An 18156-nucleotide genomic window follows, 5' to 3' on the forward strand; every position below is an offset into this window, starting at 1 on the left:
TTACAAAAAGATTTTAAAATGATTGGTTATGTCTGTAAGCTAATAAACACAGGGTTTTTAAGAACTATGTGTAATGTAATATGGTAAAAGGATTATAATAAAAGTGAATATAGCATAGTCTTTCCACTTTTGTGCTGTACACTAAAAATTCAACCACTTTCAGTTTCATGAACGTTGACGTGATTACAAAATCGATTATTTGTCTTATCTCAGTTATCTTATAACGTATAATGCACGTGAACACGTATAACGCACGTGAACAATCGAAAGAGATGATAAAAGTGACTACATACAGGAATGTATATGTAACTATAAATGGCTTTATTTATAAAATCTTTTATACCAGATAAGATTAAGTGTTAGGAATAGCCAGCCTACCACCAGAATAAATACTAAAGTAATTCACAATTATATATACTATAATTAAGCACAAAGTGATCTTATTTAAAAAGCAAATTCGCCTCATTAAAAAGCTTAAATTTATGTTCTAACATTATTATAACACAACAGGCAGAAGTGGCTATAGCGTAGGGCAAAAAATAGCTGCTAAATTTTAATTTCAAAATAGCGTATTGACAATACAATGTACGAACTTCCAAAGTCTTGCCAACCTAATTTTTTTTTAAATATTTTGTATTATATTTCAATATATCATATAGAAGAATAAGATGTTACCATTTATTTTTGCCCCAAGTATATACCCATCTCTGAACATATACATCTAAGGAAAACAGTATAGAAGCAAACGATTGACATAAAGCTGTAAATTTGTACATTACCCCCCACCCTCCTTCAAAAATTAGCTAAATACTTGTTTTTATGGTTTCATCTCTTCCCCTCAAGAAGAACATGTTTGTATGTTGTTTCCGTCGCTAATTAAGCGCATACTACGATTTTAGATTTTACTTTATTAAAACGTCGCATCGTATGTCTCTGTTGCATGGAAATTGTGTTATAAATATTATAAATATGGTATAGTAGTACCTTAACTGGGGGGTTATAAATATCGCATTGTATCTCTACTAGAAAGGGACCTCGTATTGTAAATCTATATGACATATAAACATCGTGTGCAGTAGTTCTATTAGAAGGTATAAATATCGTAGCAAGTCTGTATGTGCAAAACTTTTTACGTTTTTGTGTCGTTTAGCTTGTTACCAGCACAAACATCAACTAGAAATCGCTGTTATAATAAAGATTAAAGTCCGTGCGAGCTTTGTTTTTCCACAGAAATGATTCACGGAATTTACGGGTGAAAGAGTAATAATCAGGCTGCATATTGATTTAGTTCAACATACAAGCGGTGGAAATTGTTTTTTCCAAAAGGTATGCAATAAATATCTAAATTTTTGACCTCTTAATTAACTCAGCGTCAAAGGTATGCTTTATCGTAACTTGATTCTTTGAAGTAATGAGATCGGCATGATGATTCCTAGAAGTAATAAGATCGGCATGATGATTCCTAGAAGTGATAAGATCGGCATGATGATTCCTAGAAGTAACGAGATCGGCTTCATAGTTGATATGAGTCTGTTGATTTAAAGATAAACAACCAGATCATTTGTCTTACTAATGACTGTCAAAATCTTTCTCAATTTCATGATTTTTCATCTTGACACGATGACCGTATTCCGTTCTATCAATTGATAATGCAACATTTGGCGGTAAACCACCACATAAATTTTTGATGCAACGAAGAATCTTCTTTCGATGTTCTTGCTTATTTATTCCCATGTTCTGAAGAATAAAGTTAATCTCAATGATGTGTTAGTATCAAAAGCCTGTTGTTCTGAGATATGAAAATCCTACCTTAAGTTGTTCTTTGTCAAGATGTAACAGACGATTACCTCCAATATTGAACGAGTTAAATATTTTTTGATATTCACCCAGACCAATACTTATTAACCAATCACACACCTCCGTAACTCTCCAGAACTGAATCATACCTCCTAAATACAAAAAAAACTACAATACAATACACATTCAATGTAGGTGCAAAGGTTATTTTGGAAATGGTTTCGTTGCATGTTCTTCTTAACTTTCAAGTGTCCACTTCATAAAATTTACACTACCTGTTGGTGCGGTGTTGGCTTTTGGCAAATCTGCTCTTTTAGAAATTCTTAATCTTCCAAGACTGAACCCTTTTCCTTTCGAAACTGGATACTTGTAATTCTATATGAAATTTGCATAATATTCCGTTAAATTTTATTTCACAATTTGGTGAAACTAATGATTTTCCTTAAATAAATTTTCGGAAGCAAGATTTATTAGTTGTTTATACAAGAAATATTTTACTTCTTCACTGAGAGACAAAAGACCATGAATCTCGATTACTCTTTTAATTGCATGGCGGGTTAAATTTGCGTCTTCATTGATACGATAACGTAACTCAGGTGTCATTGGCTAAATGAAAATAAACTTGGTTACCGACAAAAGATATCCAAATATTTTTCAAAGTCCAACAGATTAAAAACGAAGGAATTTATTGATGAAAACACATAATCCGCATGCAAATTCCGACAGACGATTGACATGTGAATGTGTCTACTTTCAGGTTCAAATTGCGTCTCAATACTTTGTTACGCGTACCGGACGTAAGTCGTTGATTTTTGTTTCCATGAATTCTCGAACGTTTTCCTCGAAAAATTTTCCCATTGAAACCAATTCGGATAAATCAAATCTTGATGCACTCTGTAAAAATCAGTCTAGGTATAAAATTGCTAAAAATAGTAAAGTTTCATAAAGGCTCGCGAAATCTTTAGTTTACCTCAGCGAGTTTGTCATCTGGAAAGACTTTGTTTAATTGAATTTCCAGATTTTCCGCCATTGGAAGAAGTTGTTGATGGATCAATGTATGGCAAATACACATATGAATGCTAGAAATATAAAATGAACTTACGTATTCTCAGAAAAAGTAAGTGTTTATCTTAAGTAACTTTGTTTTGATATGTGGCTAATGCGCTGAATTCTGAGAATAGAGAATACCAGAAACATGAAGAGATATGGTGGCTGATAAAGGTCAATGCCATGAGTAAAAAATATATATAATGCTTTTCCTGTAATAAAGAAAATTACAGAAATTCACGGAAACAATTTTTTTACTTAATTCTTTCACAAACCATTTTATTAAAGCTCTCAATGAAAACACCATTTGTTTCATGTTTTCTTCTTCTGACATGTAAATTTTCTCATGTTTTTCATGCTGAATTTCCGTCCAAGTCTTTAGAGTTGTTTCAAATTCCTAATGCACACATGAGTTTCAAAAATAAGTAATCGCGCAGAAAGAAAAAATTCTACATTCAATTGAAGAGAACTTACAGCGTCCCGCACCAACATCTGAGCTCTGTTCTTGTGTATAATTTTAATAACTCCAGGTGATTGCATCCATGGTTCACCATCTACCTGAACTGGTATTGATTCACCAGTTATAGTAATCTTCACAGAGCGACACTAAATACAACTAAATTTATCAACCATGGAATTTTGGTGTCATTTTTTGTTTGTCATTCCACAACATGCCAGAACAACAAAATATTCTATGAAAATGTTCCACATATCTCTTCGTTCTTCAATAAAATTGTTGTAAAATCGTGTTATATGTTCTTGTGGTAAGTCATGCACAATGAATTATTTTACATTAAAACAACTTGTGCTAAATGAAACAATCAGTGCTAACCAGCGCTATACAACATATGAAGCACGCAGAGGTTTTACACTATAAATGATAATTGTATAGCGGACAATTGTACAATTGGAAAATACAGTTTCTAGGCTTTTATAATAAACTCTGAATTTTACCACACGACTTATAAAAATATATATGAAAACTGTTCATCAATTCTCATGAGAGCAAAAACAATGTACATACGAAAGAAATCAGTGAAGTCAATTATTTACCTGTGCCATTCTATAATACGGCATACCCCCAAAAACTTTAGCCACACCCTTCAATAAAAGACATTATAAATACGAAGAAAGATAGCTAAGGAGAAAACTGACATCTTTATTTACCATTTGCCTACAAGAAAATATTGCGACGACTTCAATGATTTTGTCATCAAAGGAAGGAGTAGTGAATCCCTAAATGAAGGAAAAATCTTCATAACATAAAAGTGTATGACCATTGGGAAATTGGAAACTATAAAAGATATTGCTTTATAAGGAAAAATTTGATTGCCATATTTACATCATCATCCCTCCAAGATCCCCAAAAGTTGGATCCACTCATGTAGCTAAAAAATAATGCACAAATACATGTTATTTCTTACAATTGCATACGCGTTAATACTTGATTACATGCATTGCGTAAACGTGTTGACTCCTTTATTTTGCTCAACGGAATGAATCAACGTGTCGTCATAAAATCAATGTCCATAAAATCAACTTTCATAAACTGCATATGTGTGTGTGTGTACCTCGGAATGTTGAGAACGACAATGCCTTGTAGTCTTGGAACATGAAGTTTGTGACCGTCGACCTAAAAAATAAAAAAAAATTACTGTTTAAAGTTGCACAAACGACAACATGCAATACAAATTTTATAGACATCCAAGAATTTATATTTCTTTAAAGAGAGCACTGAATACGAAGACCGCAGGAAATTAAGAAAATCATCGTCGATATTTACCTCGATATGAACTCGTTTATCTAGATTTTTAAAAGAGCCTTGGACAAATTCTTTTCCACCAAGAACACCGTAATGAATTAGGTTAAGTTTTCGACTTCTATTTCATCGTTAAGAGGCAAAAAGATTCAGTTTTTTGAAATTAACATTAGAATTATCTTGGCAAGTTAACGTACCTAAATTGTTCAGGATTTTCCTCGCGTTTCAAATGAAATTCCAACGCAATTTTTGCATCCATCCCAATACTGAAATAGTTATTCATGACACATCGTTCCGTGAAACCTTCACTATAGCAAATTGAAAGATAGAAATTGATGCAGATTAAAAGATGATGTTTAACTATATTGCCAGTTTCTGTCACTAAATGTGATATTCATTTTCATTATGTATATAGGTTTGGTGTTTTTGATTACGAAATTGAAAGGTTTTGTCACTTACACATTAATAAAGTTATCCGGCACAGGACTTGCAGCTGCACACAAAGTGTTAGCATTTGCAATCAAAGCCTTATGCACCATTGAGTTGGCAGGACCATAAGACTCGTTCATTTTTTCTTTAAGAAATGTTTTGGCTATAATTGTGCCAGGAAAATGAACAGTGGCTTTTGACTCGACTTTTTGTTCATCTACAGCAGATTCACTTCTTTGTGGTGAGGCTCGACTAACAAGACGTGGAGAATATTTCTCTGGTGGAGTATTTAAGTCGCCACTGCCTTCTATGATATCTACATCATATCAATAATAGATAAACAAATTATTTTACAAAGTGCTACGCGCAGATCTGAGATCGATAATTTGACGGGGGAGTAATATACATATACGCATGTTATAATCAATATAAAACAATAGATTTCAAAGAAACTTAGTATGGAAAAACATGAATTTATGAATATCCTAACCCGCAATTATCGATGTGCGTACGGTAGAAATTTTACTCGGATGAAGATCCATACAAGACGATATTTCATGCTCAAATCGCAAATATAATTATTTTATGTTGTTTTATGTTACTTTAATGAAAGGTCCGACATGGCAGTCGTACTGTTCGGTAGACCGTCCGTGTAACCAATCAAATAGCAGAAAACAGTACAACATGAAGTCTAACCTCGAATAATAAATAAAGGACTATCATTACTTGCTGTAGTCACAGTTGCTCGTTTACTTCAAATAAAATTGTATGTAAACACTTTTTTTAATGGTTTAATTAATTATTAGTGGAAAAAAAGTAAAATAATAATTTTGTTCGTATTGATACCAGATAAACTCTGACAATATCCGCAATGATTTTCTTCAGTCACAATTTGAGGTGCTTGGGCGTCAGATACTGCTGTAGTTGCCATGGAAACAATAGTTTGTGCATTTTGTTCATCCAAAGCTACACAATAAACTTTGTGGTCAGATATTTAAAGCAAATACGTTGCTATACAATAAACTAAACATCACACATGAAATTGACAAACTGTGCCTCGTACTTTGGCAAATCTATGGATTAAAACCAATATCTCCGTCCTTTTATTACTCTAGTTTATTTTTTTATTACAATATTTTATATTTATGAAATGTAATATTCATGAAATGTAATTTTCATGTTGGCATTTTTTTTTGCTCATAAACAGACATATTGCAAATGTACACATCTAATTACCTTTTTCTGTGTGGTCAATTAATTGCCGCAGGCTTTCTTTAAGCTGTTTGCTCTGGACATTAAAGCATCTCTGGGCACAAACACCTTAAAATACGTAGTTTTGATCATCTATCTAAGACTATGCTATCTTCATACTACGGCTACGCAATCTATAGCAATTACCAATCTTGAGCAAGAATCTTCATTAATATGCAGTACCTTAAACTCTTCTGATACATCTTCATTATCGGAAAGTTCTTGAGAAGCTTCTGCTTCAACGTCGAGTGTATGAAGCAACTGGCCCAACTTGTCGTTGAGTACACTACACTAATACGTAAAAGTGACAAAAATAACAACTTTAAGTACAACGAAATATGATCGAAATGATCGTGTTTGCATTCAGTATTTACTGTTGTTCTATGAATATTTACCTTTTTGCTCATCTCATCAGGCTGATCAGGGATTTTTCCATTTTCAGATGCAGCAACAACATTTGATACTAAGTTCTTGACAATGCCGCAAAGCACTCTAGAGAAAAATGTGTTGTAGTAAGTTGAATGTTCCACAGTAAATAGAAAATCTCGTAAGCATGAAACCTTATACCTTGCTGAAAATATAACTTCAGTATCTTCTTCTGAAGACATGATAGTCGACAAATGTTTTCCAATATCATTTTCCAAAGTGCTGACACTCGACGATACCTAAAAATGAACACTGTACACATATATCTCGCACGATTGCGACAAATATTAAAATGTTAGTTACTAAGCCCTTATTCGCCGAGCTCGAGGTCTCTAAGGAGAAATATCGGACCGAAGTTTTTTGTACAGACCGAGCCCGTAGGGCGAGTTTTGTACAAAAAAACGAAAGTCCAATATTTCTCAGTAAAGACCGAGTAAGCGAGTTTTAAAAGGCTTATTATATGGCATTATTCGACCTGAAACGAAGCTTGCTTTCTTTCTCGTCATAGCTGTTTTGTACGGGTTGGCTTTCATTTTTCTAGTTTTTGTCAGTAAAAAATAAATCGTTTCAAATTGCATTGTCTAGATAGTCGAACTGTTTTCCAAGTGTTTTTCCTTCGACTCACATTCATAAATGGTTTTTTGTTTCATTATTTTTGCATTTTGTTGTTTGCTTTACGAAGTTTGTTTCCATTTGAATGGAAAATACGCGTTTTGGACCGTGGTCCATTAGGGAGAATAATGGACGGCAAAAATGTTTCTGAGCCAATGAGAGCGCGCCATATTGCGGGAAGCGACGCTTGCCATATAATAAATGAAAGTAATTCTTTACTACTTGAAACTCGTGCCACAAAACTAACACTGCTCACGACATTGAAGAGCAAATAATTTACCGAGGATGTTTCAGTCATAGAAGACACAGAATAGCTAGATGAAGTTCTGGAAGGAGACTCATTTTCTTTATCTTGTTTTTCTTCTTGAATCATTATGCTCCACCTTTACAATTATACAATGATGACTATCATTGCCAATATCGCTGATAATCATAATGAAAATGATAAACTGGAAAGTGGTCAATATTTTACAAATGCTTGAAAATTCATTCGGCCATTTTGAAGTTTGAGTAAGGAAGGGCGTCTTCGCCAGCACTAACCTATCAAGCATCTCTGTCTTTGCTCCTTCAAGAGATTTGAGTAAATATGGAAGGCCATTCGCATCGCAAAAAGATGCACCCCAACGCAGAACACGAGACAGGTCATTACCAGTGCCCAAAGGAAGAACACTTATCTGACACTAAAAATAATAATTCCACAAATGGTAAAAACATTCATAAATACAAACAACAATACAGAAATTCTAGCAACAAAATACAATGACCAAAAATTGAACAGTGAAGAATTGTCTTGAGAAAGTTTCCACAATCTCCATACTAGTTAATAGACGAAGTTAAACACCTTCTTTATTAAATTCATTTTATCAATCTCTGTCATAACCCAACCAACAGATCCGTCCCCACCACACACCAATATTCGAAAGAGATCAAGATTTTGAAACAATTTGAGACTAGAACGTCATGAAAAGACTATTAACTGAAAAATCAATAAAATCATAAAATCAAAATAAAACATTGAAAAATAACACCATACCCCGCAGCAGGTCCAAAACTTAAGTCAAACACCTGAGCTGGATTTAATAATTGTTTGAATTTACGAAGAAACTTCACACCCTGAGAATCGTAAAGATCAAAATCATGTAAATGAAGACTTTCTTTATCTTGACGAAAGACAATGACAATGACATAGGGAAAACAATGACATAGGGAAAAACATGTTGAATTTCGTTGGTTATTCACCTGATTGTCGCCACTTCTAGTATTTACAAAAACTAGCAAAGGATTGCCATGAGGCGGGCGCATTGCCTGAAGTTATAAGACATAAAATTTTAGCGATAAGTTTGTTTTCCAAAAAATATAAAGTAAAGTTACCTTCATAATCGTTCCCGACTCCTGAGAAAGAGTTAAGGCAGTCGGAGGTAATATCGATAAATAATTTTCACCCAAAGTACACTTCGTCCTAGCAATACTGGAGCTTTCGCACGAGTTATGAACCTTAAATATTACAAAGACATTTTATAATAAAATATGACAACAAAACCATGCCTCATAACATTTGCTGATGAATTAAAAATGTATCAATAAATGAAAACTGTAAACAAGAAAAACAACTCACACATAAACCACACCAAAGACATTTACTATCTAAAGGTTTTTTCTTTCCACCACAAGTTCGATCACATACAAAACATTTTGAACCAGGAGGAAGATTAAGCTGCATCCATTGATGGCTCATAGCAAACTTTAAAAAAATTTACGAATTTCATGACTTACACCTAGCCAACGTAAAGACCTTCTCCATACAAGGTCTGAGGTTTTTTGAGAGCACACATAGATATGTTTGTAATTATTACTTACAGGATCGTTTTTGTCACAAAGTCTTTCATTTACTTCCATCGTGTCGACTGAAGTCCATTTACATTTGTCTTCAACATGTATTGCACATTGTTTATGAACGGTATACGTACATACTAACAGAAAAAAGTTTTTTGATTATAAAATACAAATATCTACAACGTTTAATAAGATTCAACTCTTTTTATAGTAATAATCCATTTTTATATTTATTCCCCGTTTAATTTTGTTATCGATAGAAAAGTGAAGTCCAAGAAACCCTTTTTAAATTATTTACATGTATATGATTTAATCGATTTATAAACTGCATGACTATATATGATTGATGTAATGACAAATTAAGTTATTTGACATTTTCTACAATGTTGTAAATCTAAAATAGTAGTAATAAGATAAAACATACTTATACTTCACTTGTACTACTATAATTATACCTTACTGGAGGGCTAAATATATATAAATACCTTCACAAGAAAGACCTCTAGATGTCACTCCAGGAAGCAATTCACCACAGACATTACAAAATGTTGGTCGATAATGAGAAAATGAATACCAATTATGGCCATCAGAAAGGCGATCAAGAATATCTGACTAAAATAATTTTTTCGTTATTCAACAAATATTGCTCAAAACGGCTCAAAAAATAACGAAAACAATCCTCAAAATTGAAAACATCAATTAAATCATTACTGCAAAGAATAGACTACTCTGCGATCTGCAAACAAGCCAGGCAACAAAAGTCTAAATATTGTGGTCAAGCTTGTAAAGTCGGCGAACGTTTCCTACCTGGATCTCTCAGATCAATTTGGGCAAAACGTGAAAATACGGATTATAAAATTGTATTCATGAGCAACCCAACTTACATTAGACTGATTTCTTAGAGTAACATTACGTAATGCTGTGATCCATTCCTCCATCTCACGACGTGTATCACCACATAAAATAATTGTAAGACATGGCATGATGATCTAAAACACAATGTGAGTTTCTAAATTACATAAAATGAACACGCAGATAGGCTCTTTTCATGCATTAACGAGTTACTTACTGAGAAACTATTATTTACATTCTTTATACTGGTTTCGGCAATACTTGAGTTCTGTATATCAACTTCATTGAAAATATCAGCCTAAATTAATCACACAAGAAAACAAATGGGAAAAATTATAATAAAGTCGTTTTGATTCCAGTCTTGAGTTGGTTGAAAAGTCAAAGCAGTTGCTATAAAATGTATAGTTTAATCTTTTAGACTATAACTTTTATGTATATAGTTTAGAGCTCGTCTTTCAAAAATACTTCAAGTAAAAAGCTAAATAAAGCTCGGGTAGTATAGCTTGGAGGGATAATAATTCCCTTTCAACTCTCTAACACAATTCAGCATGGTAAATTTGTTTCGAAAATCTTTGACACTTCATGAAAAATCGTACACAGCAACCACGCAAATGCTCAAAAATACCATGGGTTCGTTGGCGTAGCATAGTTTTCTTTTTTCTTGTAATTTAAAATAATACTTCTTCCATTTCTAAACAAGAAATATCAAAAATGTGTACTTTAACATTATATAAAAAATTCCTTTGTTGATAATCTAGTTAAATCATATTAAGAAGAGAAAATTTACCAACATATGGAATAAACTGGTAAAAGAAAGCATTTCATACTTCACTAAAACAACTTATCCCGGCAATACACAACTCATTTTAACAACCTTCACCATGCCCTAGCAACTTTCAACTCGCTTTAGCAACTTTTAACTCAACCCAGCAACGTTCAACACGTCCTTAGCAACGTTCAACACGCCCTTAGCAACGTTCAAGCTAATCCTAACAACCGTCTACAAATCACAACAACATTTTAGCTTATTTTCAAAATCCATTGCCACATGCAAGGAGATTACGAATGCTTTGCTAAAATTAAAATATATCTTAAAAAAGTAGAGGCGTCAATATCTTAAGTCGTACTTGTAGCCAAATAAGTAGAGGAGTCAATGTCGTAAGCGCAATTGCAGAAAAAATGACAGTGTTGTATCGTCAATTTATCTCGTTCGCTATGTCATTACCACTCTGTGATTTTCATGCCATTTCTTATTTTAAGTAAAAAGCATAATGTCTTAATTTAGGAATCATGCAAATTTCTTTATTTGTACTTTGATTTCAAAATCAAAATTATGATTTGCAGAGCTTTGTTGACGCTATTTTTTTCAAAGAGATTGAAAAAATGTTTTGACAGTTGACAAAATGTAGCATGAAGAGAAACCAAACAAGACTTTTTAATGAAAAGAAAAATTCTTTTAAAATTTTACATATGCAATGATTTAAATTTTACGCTAACGTTGATGCAATATACAGTTAACAATCATAGCAACAAACTCTCAAACATTCCTACGTTCGGTCAAAAGATGGTTCGACGAAAGAAATTCCGTCTACCGTAATTCTGAAGAAAAATTCACCAAGACATCATGGACGAAAGTTAACGAGTTAGAATATAATATTTTATGCGTTTCCGGCTCTCAAATTTTTCAAAGATGCATTTTAAACTTTTATACATTAACTATTCCAATAAGAACGAATTAAAAGAAGAGCACAGACAAACATATAAAATTGGGAAAGTTTAAAAGGTAAAATGACAAACGAAAACTATATCTGCATACCATACTTACATCTTCAATTCAAACACAAAATAGCATTTTATTGATTTTCAAAAAAATTTGCCATACATCAAGGTGCACAAATTAAAATAAGACATACTAGACATATTAAGCTGATGCAGAATATTATATTCGAGTATCGAGAGCGCTAGACGTTTCTACATATTACGCATTAATTAAAACTTCATTTCATAGTATTTCCTCCTCATAAATATTAAATAATAAAGAGAAAAGAGAGGGCTAACTAATTTAATATAATACAGGTGTCGTCAAAAATTGAAAGAAATGATATATATTTGAACACAGCTTATTCATATTTCCTAAAGCATCGAAGAATTGACTTCTAGGAAATGTCCTTTTCCCTTCGCTTTTCCCGGTGTTTGTGTACGTTGAGTACAAACGTATTAAAAAATTTATCATTTTACACATGAGAGCTAAGAGTAATGAGAAAACTGTGATATTACAATTTTCATTAAAAATATGCAAATTATAGCATTCTGGCTGGCTGCTCCTGACAAATTGCCATTCTACAAATGGCTGCAAGCACGAAAGAACAAATTTTATCGAGTTTTAGATCTGTTAAGATAAAAGCTCACCTGAAACGATCCAGTTTTTTGCTTCATGCTCAGAAAACCTTGCTTTATGTAGCGCTGTTAAGATGAATGAAATGTACGGTTACAATTTTTACTGACATTCGTAACATAAATTATTCTGTGCAGACATATAAATATTGTAAAAACTTTGCTGTATGCTTTGCTTCATGGTGAATGGAGAGTTTCAGAAATTACATTTTTCAGGCATGCATTTTGTGCAAGTTCCATTTATTGTAAAGTATTCATGCAATCTATAATGAGCCTAACCGCCCCCATGCAGGTGGTTGAACGAATGCGTAGGAGAAAAAATAATATTTCAGGTACATTTCTAGCTTTTCATCAAAATGAGTATAAACAAAGGCAATAACTAAATTTTTCAAACAGTGGAAAATGAGCAAAACTAAACATTGCACATTTGTCAAATCTGTCGAGGCGCCTCGCATTTTTGGAAAAAATTTTACAATTTAAAGAAAGAAAAAAATTCAAGCAAATGCATCTTTTGTCACATTTCGTGCGCTAATTGTTTCTCATTCGGTTTGTCGTATTTACCGAAGAAAATGTACCTCAGACCTACAAAAAAAACACGTTAAATTTGTCATGAAAAATTATGCATCCTCAATCCACTCGGCCACCAACTCCATTATATACTATGAATTTTAAGTACTAAAAGTTTGACATTTAATCCCACTTACTTATACCTTTCACAAAGTATATATGACGTACACAAGTTCTCACTTAAAACTACTAGATTACAAACTTTCAGGTATAATGTAAAATGCAATTGTCGGCACAAGGCGTTATTAAACAGAGCAAGAAATCCATAATTGTATGGTAGGATCAGTAGATGTCATTATAAGAGCGTAGTTACAGAATATCTTTTTCCTCAATAATCATTTCAGCTACATTTGAGTATTCACTCATGCATTAGGTAACGAAAGTGTTGACAGAATCTGAGAATCACCACATTATACAAGCCAAAAATTGGAACAAAGTGTAATTTTCAAAATTGGAGAGCATAGATAACCTGCTTAGAGTATATAATTGCAGTCTAGTCCATTGATAAACACACAAAGTACCTTCGACTTCATTCGCTCGGCTGTAAGCTTTCGGTGTCGATAAAGTTTTGGCGATTCGTCGAAATCTGAGTCACTAGAGTAATTATCGCACTCTATGCTATCATCAGTGGGCAGATCGAAAGATTTCTTTTTTAAAGAAATCATCGTTCCGTTTTCTTTCCTGCTAGGGAACTATATTATTCCTCGCCATTCGTTTCGAAATATGCAAATGTTGCGCCATGTTTATTTCATGGGGGAAGGACCAATCAGAGAGTAGAAAGATTTCATGTGCACTTCATCATCATCGTTAAAACATGATCATGCGTGATCTTTTATACCAAGATATTTATTCTTTAGCCAGCTGGATGTTTCTGGCTATGACTTGTCTATGATCATACGCATTAGATGTCACGACAATATCTTTGCCACCAAGTGTGTTTAATGGGCAAAGGTTAATTCCGTGTGGGTGTACTGCGTCAAAGTGTTTCCGCTACAAAAAATTGAAAAATTGTCTTGCTCTCTTATGTTTCTCTGGATTTTCGTAGTATAATTCAACACTACAAAGTTGGTTGGTTTAAAATAATGCATATTGATTCAAAAAACTTTTCAGATAAATTCAGCGCTTTCTTATTTTTTGGACTTCGCTTTTTGTTTGCATCCCGCGCTTAAATATTGTGTTTTGGTGGTGTGTGGACCACAGGTGAGCTAAAGTTGACATTGTTTAATTCATTCTTATCATTCCGGTGACGCATTCATGTAGTCAGGAAAGGTTGTGCCTGCAACTTTACGTCACTATTGTTTCCGCCATTTTTTTATTTTATTATTTCATAACAGATTGGAAGCAAGGATACTGGGAATGAGTTCGGAATGATTTAAATGCTTGGCTGCTTGAGTTATGTAAGGACATTGGTTACCTTGCCATGGGTCTATTGCTTGTTGACCCCATGGTTGACCTTAACCCCAACTTGCAGAACCCTCTATAGATAACCTGTGCAGCTCCATTTCTGTCATAAAGTAAAAATGCCAGCCTGAATTTTTGGAGAACGTGCATTTGTTTTAACTTTTAAGTCACATTTTAGAGGCAAGCATCTATTTTGTTAGTCAAGGTAAATGAAGTCGTAACATTAACAATGAACTGACTTCTCTAATGTAGTTGCATCATACAGTATTTCACTCAGCATTTCAAGAAATTCATATTTACACTGGGAGTGGAATTTGCTTCAAATAAATCACAACACAATACATCTAATATGAGGAGGAAAACAGATAAGTGTTGAAAACAGAATAGTAACATACAGAAAGTCATATATCCAGTGACTTTTGTGGATGTGCATAACACCTTGATTTGACAATTATCCAGTGCACTATATTTTATTTGTGTCAACAAATGCAGGAAACAAAATAATATTTGGATAGCAAGGTTTGTTTACAAATATTATTGACATAAACCTGCCATAAAGAATAAATACAAAAACTCAACATAAATAAAAAAATTCACCATCCTATACTTTGTTAATCTAATAAAGAATTGTCTGTGTAAGCAATTCGAAGCAATTACTGTCTTTAAGTCAAACTTATTGGGGCACAAGTGTAATTTTGTAGTCAATCTACACAACCAAGAAGTACAGCAAAAATAGACACAAAAAATACTAATAAAACAAAAGATGAAATTACAAATTGGGTACATTTTAAATAACTTCTGATCACTGATGGCAAACTTAATTTCACACACCAAATTATATCAGACAAAAATGTTCAAACAAAAATCATGTATATTGTACTAAAATGTTTTAAATAAGGAAACTATCATAGTAAAATAGTCAAAGTTTAGTATGGTAGATTAAGGTGATGGTTTTGATACAACACGAAACTCAATTTTACCAGTAGCACCTTTTCTATGCTTGTATGTGTCACTAAGTTCAATATTTTGAGCCACAGCCTTACATTTGACTGTTACTGCTTCAGAATGATTGAAAAGCTGGATTGCAACAATTGGTGTTCTGAAATGTGACTCTCCTCGAAATGGCCAGAAGCTTATTGGAAAGGCGTTCTTGCAATCGGGATAACACTTAATCTAAATTGAATAAATTATACAAATAACAAAAACTCGATTACTCAAAATGGCAATAGTTTAAGAAAAACATGAAATTAACATACATCCTTATGAGGTTCACAACTTATTTCTACAAACTTGCCACTTTTTGGTTTTGGACTCCAGTTATAAATCTACATTTAAATAATAAAAGAAAACCATTAACAAGCATTACAATGGCTTTGTCTTGAATGTGATAACAATAAACAGCCAAAAAATTGTTTAGAGTAATAAACCTTTGACAAACGAAGATATAAACATGGTCTTTGGTCATTATATCCGTAGTTGGAATTTGAATAAGGGCTACATGGTCCCAAAGTAGTATAATTAAAACCACATTGTCTCTCTGCATTCTCTGGTCGATAAGTATCATTAGGTTGGCACGGATCCTTTAAATAACATAGTGTGTCATTGTAACCTACAATTTAGTAAATTATTTTTTATTCAAATGAGAGAGGAGATTTGTACAAGCATTCATGAGTGAAATAATCTTACCATCCAAAAAATCATCATAGCTTTTTCTAATATTACTAATTTCAGATTGTTTCCAAGGACTACGCCCATCAGGAAACACCAAAAGTACTATATGAAGATGAAAATAATGCTTTATCAGAAATGCAAAAGTACATTACAAATTACAGTTTTAGAAACATTTTCAGGATTCAAATGCAAAAAGTTAAAATACTTTTATGCCCAAAAATATTTTAAAAAATAGGTCTGAGGTCATGAGGCTTTACGGTTATTGAACCCAGACTGGTTTGTCTAAAACATTGTTTGTTTTGGAAAAAACTGTTTTTACTTAAATCATTTGCAATTGTGAAGTGAGCAGTCATCAATTTACAGAGCTATTTAGTTGAATGTCAAATTTTTAGTACTTTATTATTTTATTATTCTTATAAAGACAGAATTAACTTGTTCGTCACTAGCCAGCTGGCAAAATTCAACTAATACAGTGAAGTGTTAGGATCCAGGATGAAATGTGCAATCTTTGACATGGAAAATGAAATCAAATTGCACATGTGAAATGAAAAATTCATGTTGTTTATATACATCATGAAAAAATAAACCATCAGAAAATAGTTAATTATTAAAGTGGCAGTTACTTAAACCAACACTTCATATCATAACATAGACATTCAAATGCTATATTATAGTCTCATAAAGAACCATCAGCCTTAACATAAATAAGAACGTGAAAGAAAGTTTGAGAATATTAATTGAAAACCAATTTCTGAACTGGAGTCAACTTACGTGGCTTGTTATAAAGAATCGAGTTATATTTTGGCCCATCCTTTATGTCTGGCCAAGTTGAATAAGCAATGGCAAACATAGCGGCAAAAAACGAAGCCAAGCATATATAGTAGATCAGGAAAAACAGATTAATCTTAGCTGTAAAAAAAAGTTGAAACAAGCTATCAGTAAAACAACAAAGTAAAATTATTTTAGGTATTATTTCTATTCTCTCGTTGCCAACAGCTGCAACGTACCCCAACTTTCGGAAGTTCGCCCCATTATTTCTCCAGTTTCTTTATTGTACATAAACAGTTTAAAACCTGCATACGTTGTTGCAAGTTTTTCTTTTGTTGTTGGTTTAGATTTTTCAGCCATTTTTCAAAAAAAGTACAAATTATGCCAACTATGTAGTTCACCACAAGATGTATACGAAAAGTATGAATATAAACGTCAATAGAAACGTCAAATTCCCACAATGCAACAGATACAACAAACCGCACAAGAGCCACATTGCAAGCGCATACGGCGCAAATTAATTATTTATGTTGCATTGTATTGATTTATATTGTGTTAATATAAATGTTGAGCAATAGCAAAGTTTTATTTATGTTTATGGTTTAATTTTCAGTTATGAGTTTTCATATTCTTATAAGCCAAATCACATTTTCTGGTCTTTCAAATTCTATTATCGTATAATATCAAATGCATTTATTGAACAGATTTGCTTTTCCTTTTTATGTTCTATTAGGAAAGCTTACAGATAATAAAACAGCGCCGATGAAGGCGAAATAACTTAACTCCTTACCCCAACTTTTTGCAGTACGACCCATAACAACCGCTGGTTGATCACCTTCCTTTGTGTAGAGAAACTTAGCGAAGTCGGAACGCAACTGCGCCAACTTTTCAGTTTTCGTAGGCTTCTTTTTTTCCTCCATATTTTCGAATTGATCTGACGTCTGTTTCTCTGATTAACTGAGACAAAGTAGCTCCAATCTAAATATGGGTTGCTGTATAGCGCACAAAGCCCAGACAAGTCTTCTAATATTCTTACTAAACACCAAATAGACAAGTGAGTTGTACGAACTACGAACTAGGAACTACGAACAGTAATTCAACACCGATAAATATAGGACCCTGAATGACTGAATAATTCATCACTTGGGTTGGGGTTCAAATATTTGAACATGTTGCGCAAGATAATACGCAGCAAGATAATACGCAATAGTATGAGGCCAAACTGCGCCATACTATTCAAGTCATTAGAAGTCATTAGCATTTGCCGTTGCATTTTTTACAAATTTTTGATCCATCTGCTACCTTTCTGGTCCACACCACAATCTTTTCAAATATCATTGAAGTTTTTT

The 18156-nt window shown here is 32.9% G+C and overlaps 2 protein-coding genes across 3 annotated transcripts; both read right to left on the reverse strand.

The window, feature by feature from the left end:
• Nucleotides 1-300: 300 nt before the first annotated feature.
• Nucleotides 301-13928, reverse strand: LOC124445822 (diacylglycerol kinase delta-like). Its single transcript, XM_046996599.1, is given in 35 exon segments — nt 301-1737; nt 1810-1949; nt 2073-2172; nt 2296-2403; nt 2590-2691; nt 2768-2876; nt 3120-3241; nt 3319-3450; nt 3898-3945; nt 4012-4080; nt 4187-4232; nt 4416-4477; nt 4628-4724; nt 4801-4911; nt 5063-5348; nt 5879-5998; nt 6269-6301; nt 6304-6352; nt 6467-6574; nt 6679-6775; nt 6851-6948; nt 7602-7704; nt 7862-8001; nt 8163-8271; nt 8355-8434; nt 8561-8626; nt 8693-8815; nt 8937-9062; nt 9179-9291; nt 9640-9766; nt 10039-10143; nt 10224-10304; nt 10632-10697; nt 12416-12469; nt 13489-13928. Coding segments are annotated over 35 exon segments (3642 nt in total). The 5' UTR covers nt 13633-13928; the 3' UTR covers nt 301-1569.
• Nucleotides 13929-14888: 960 nt separating this feature from the next.
• LOC124445835 (sodium/potassium-transporting ATPase subunit beta-1-like) lies at nt 14889-17920 on the reverse strand. 2 transcript variants are annotated; one of them, XM_046996617.1, is made up of 6 exons: nt 17598-17920; nt 16811-16948; nt 16055-16141; nt 15796-15977; nt 15625-15693; nt 14889-15541 (listed from the first exon to the last, which is right to left on the reverse strand). In XM_046996617.1, exons 1-6 carry the CDS (start codon nt 17725-17727, stop codon nt 15308-15310), a joined length of 840 nt encoding a protein of 279 aa, XP_046852573.1. In that variant the 5' UTR covers nt 17728-17920; the 3' UTR covers nt 14889-15307. The 2 variants fall into 2 exon arrangements, with proteins under 2 accessions (XP_046852573.1, XP_046852574.1); XM_046996618.1 differs by lacking the exon at nt 17598-17920 and adding an exon at nt 17047-17234.
• Nucleotides 17921-18156: the final 236 nt, after the last annotated feature.

This window comes from Xenia sp. Carnegie-2017, unplaced genomic scaffold (assembly GCF_021976095.1).
Source record: "Xenia sp. Carnegie-2017 unplaced genomic scaffold, XeniaSp_v1 HiC_scaffold_22, whole genome shotgun sequence".
Classification (NCBI taxonomy): domain Eukaryota; kingdom Metazoa; phylum Cnidaria; class Anthozoa; order Malacalcyonacea; family Xeniidae; genus Xenia; species Xenia sp. Carnegie-2017.

What these genes read in the sequence shown, in the direction of transcription:
- LOC124445835 (XM_046996617.1), bottom strand. Translation starts at nt 17,727, where the DNA reads ATGGAGGAAAAAAAGAAGCCTACGAAAACTGAAAAGTTGGCGCAGTTG. An exon ending in CTATGATGATTTTTTGGATG is followed by an intron (nt 15,978 to 16,054) that starts GTAAGATTATTT and finishes ACTAAATTGTAG; the next exon opens with GTTACAATGACACACTATGT. An exon ending in TATATCTTCGTTTGTCAAAG is followed by an intron (nt 15,694 to 15,795) that starts GTTTATTACTCT and finishes ATTTAAATGTAG; the next exon opens with ATTTATAACTGGAGTCCAAA.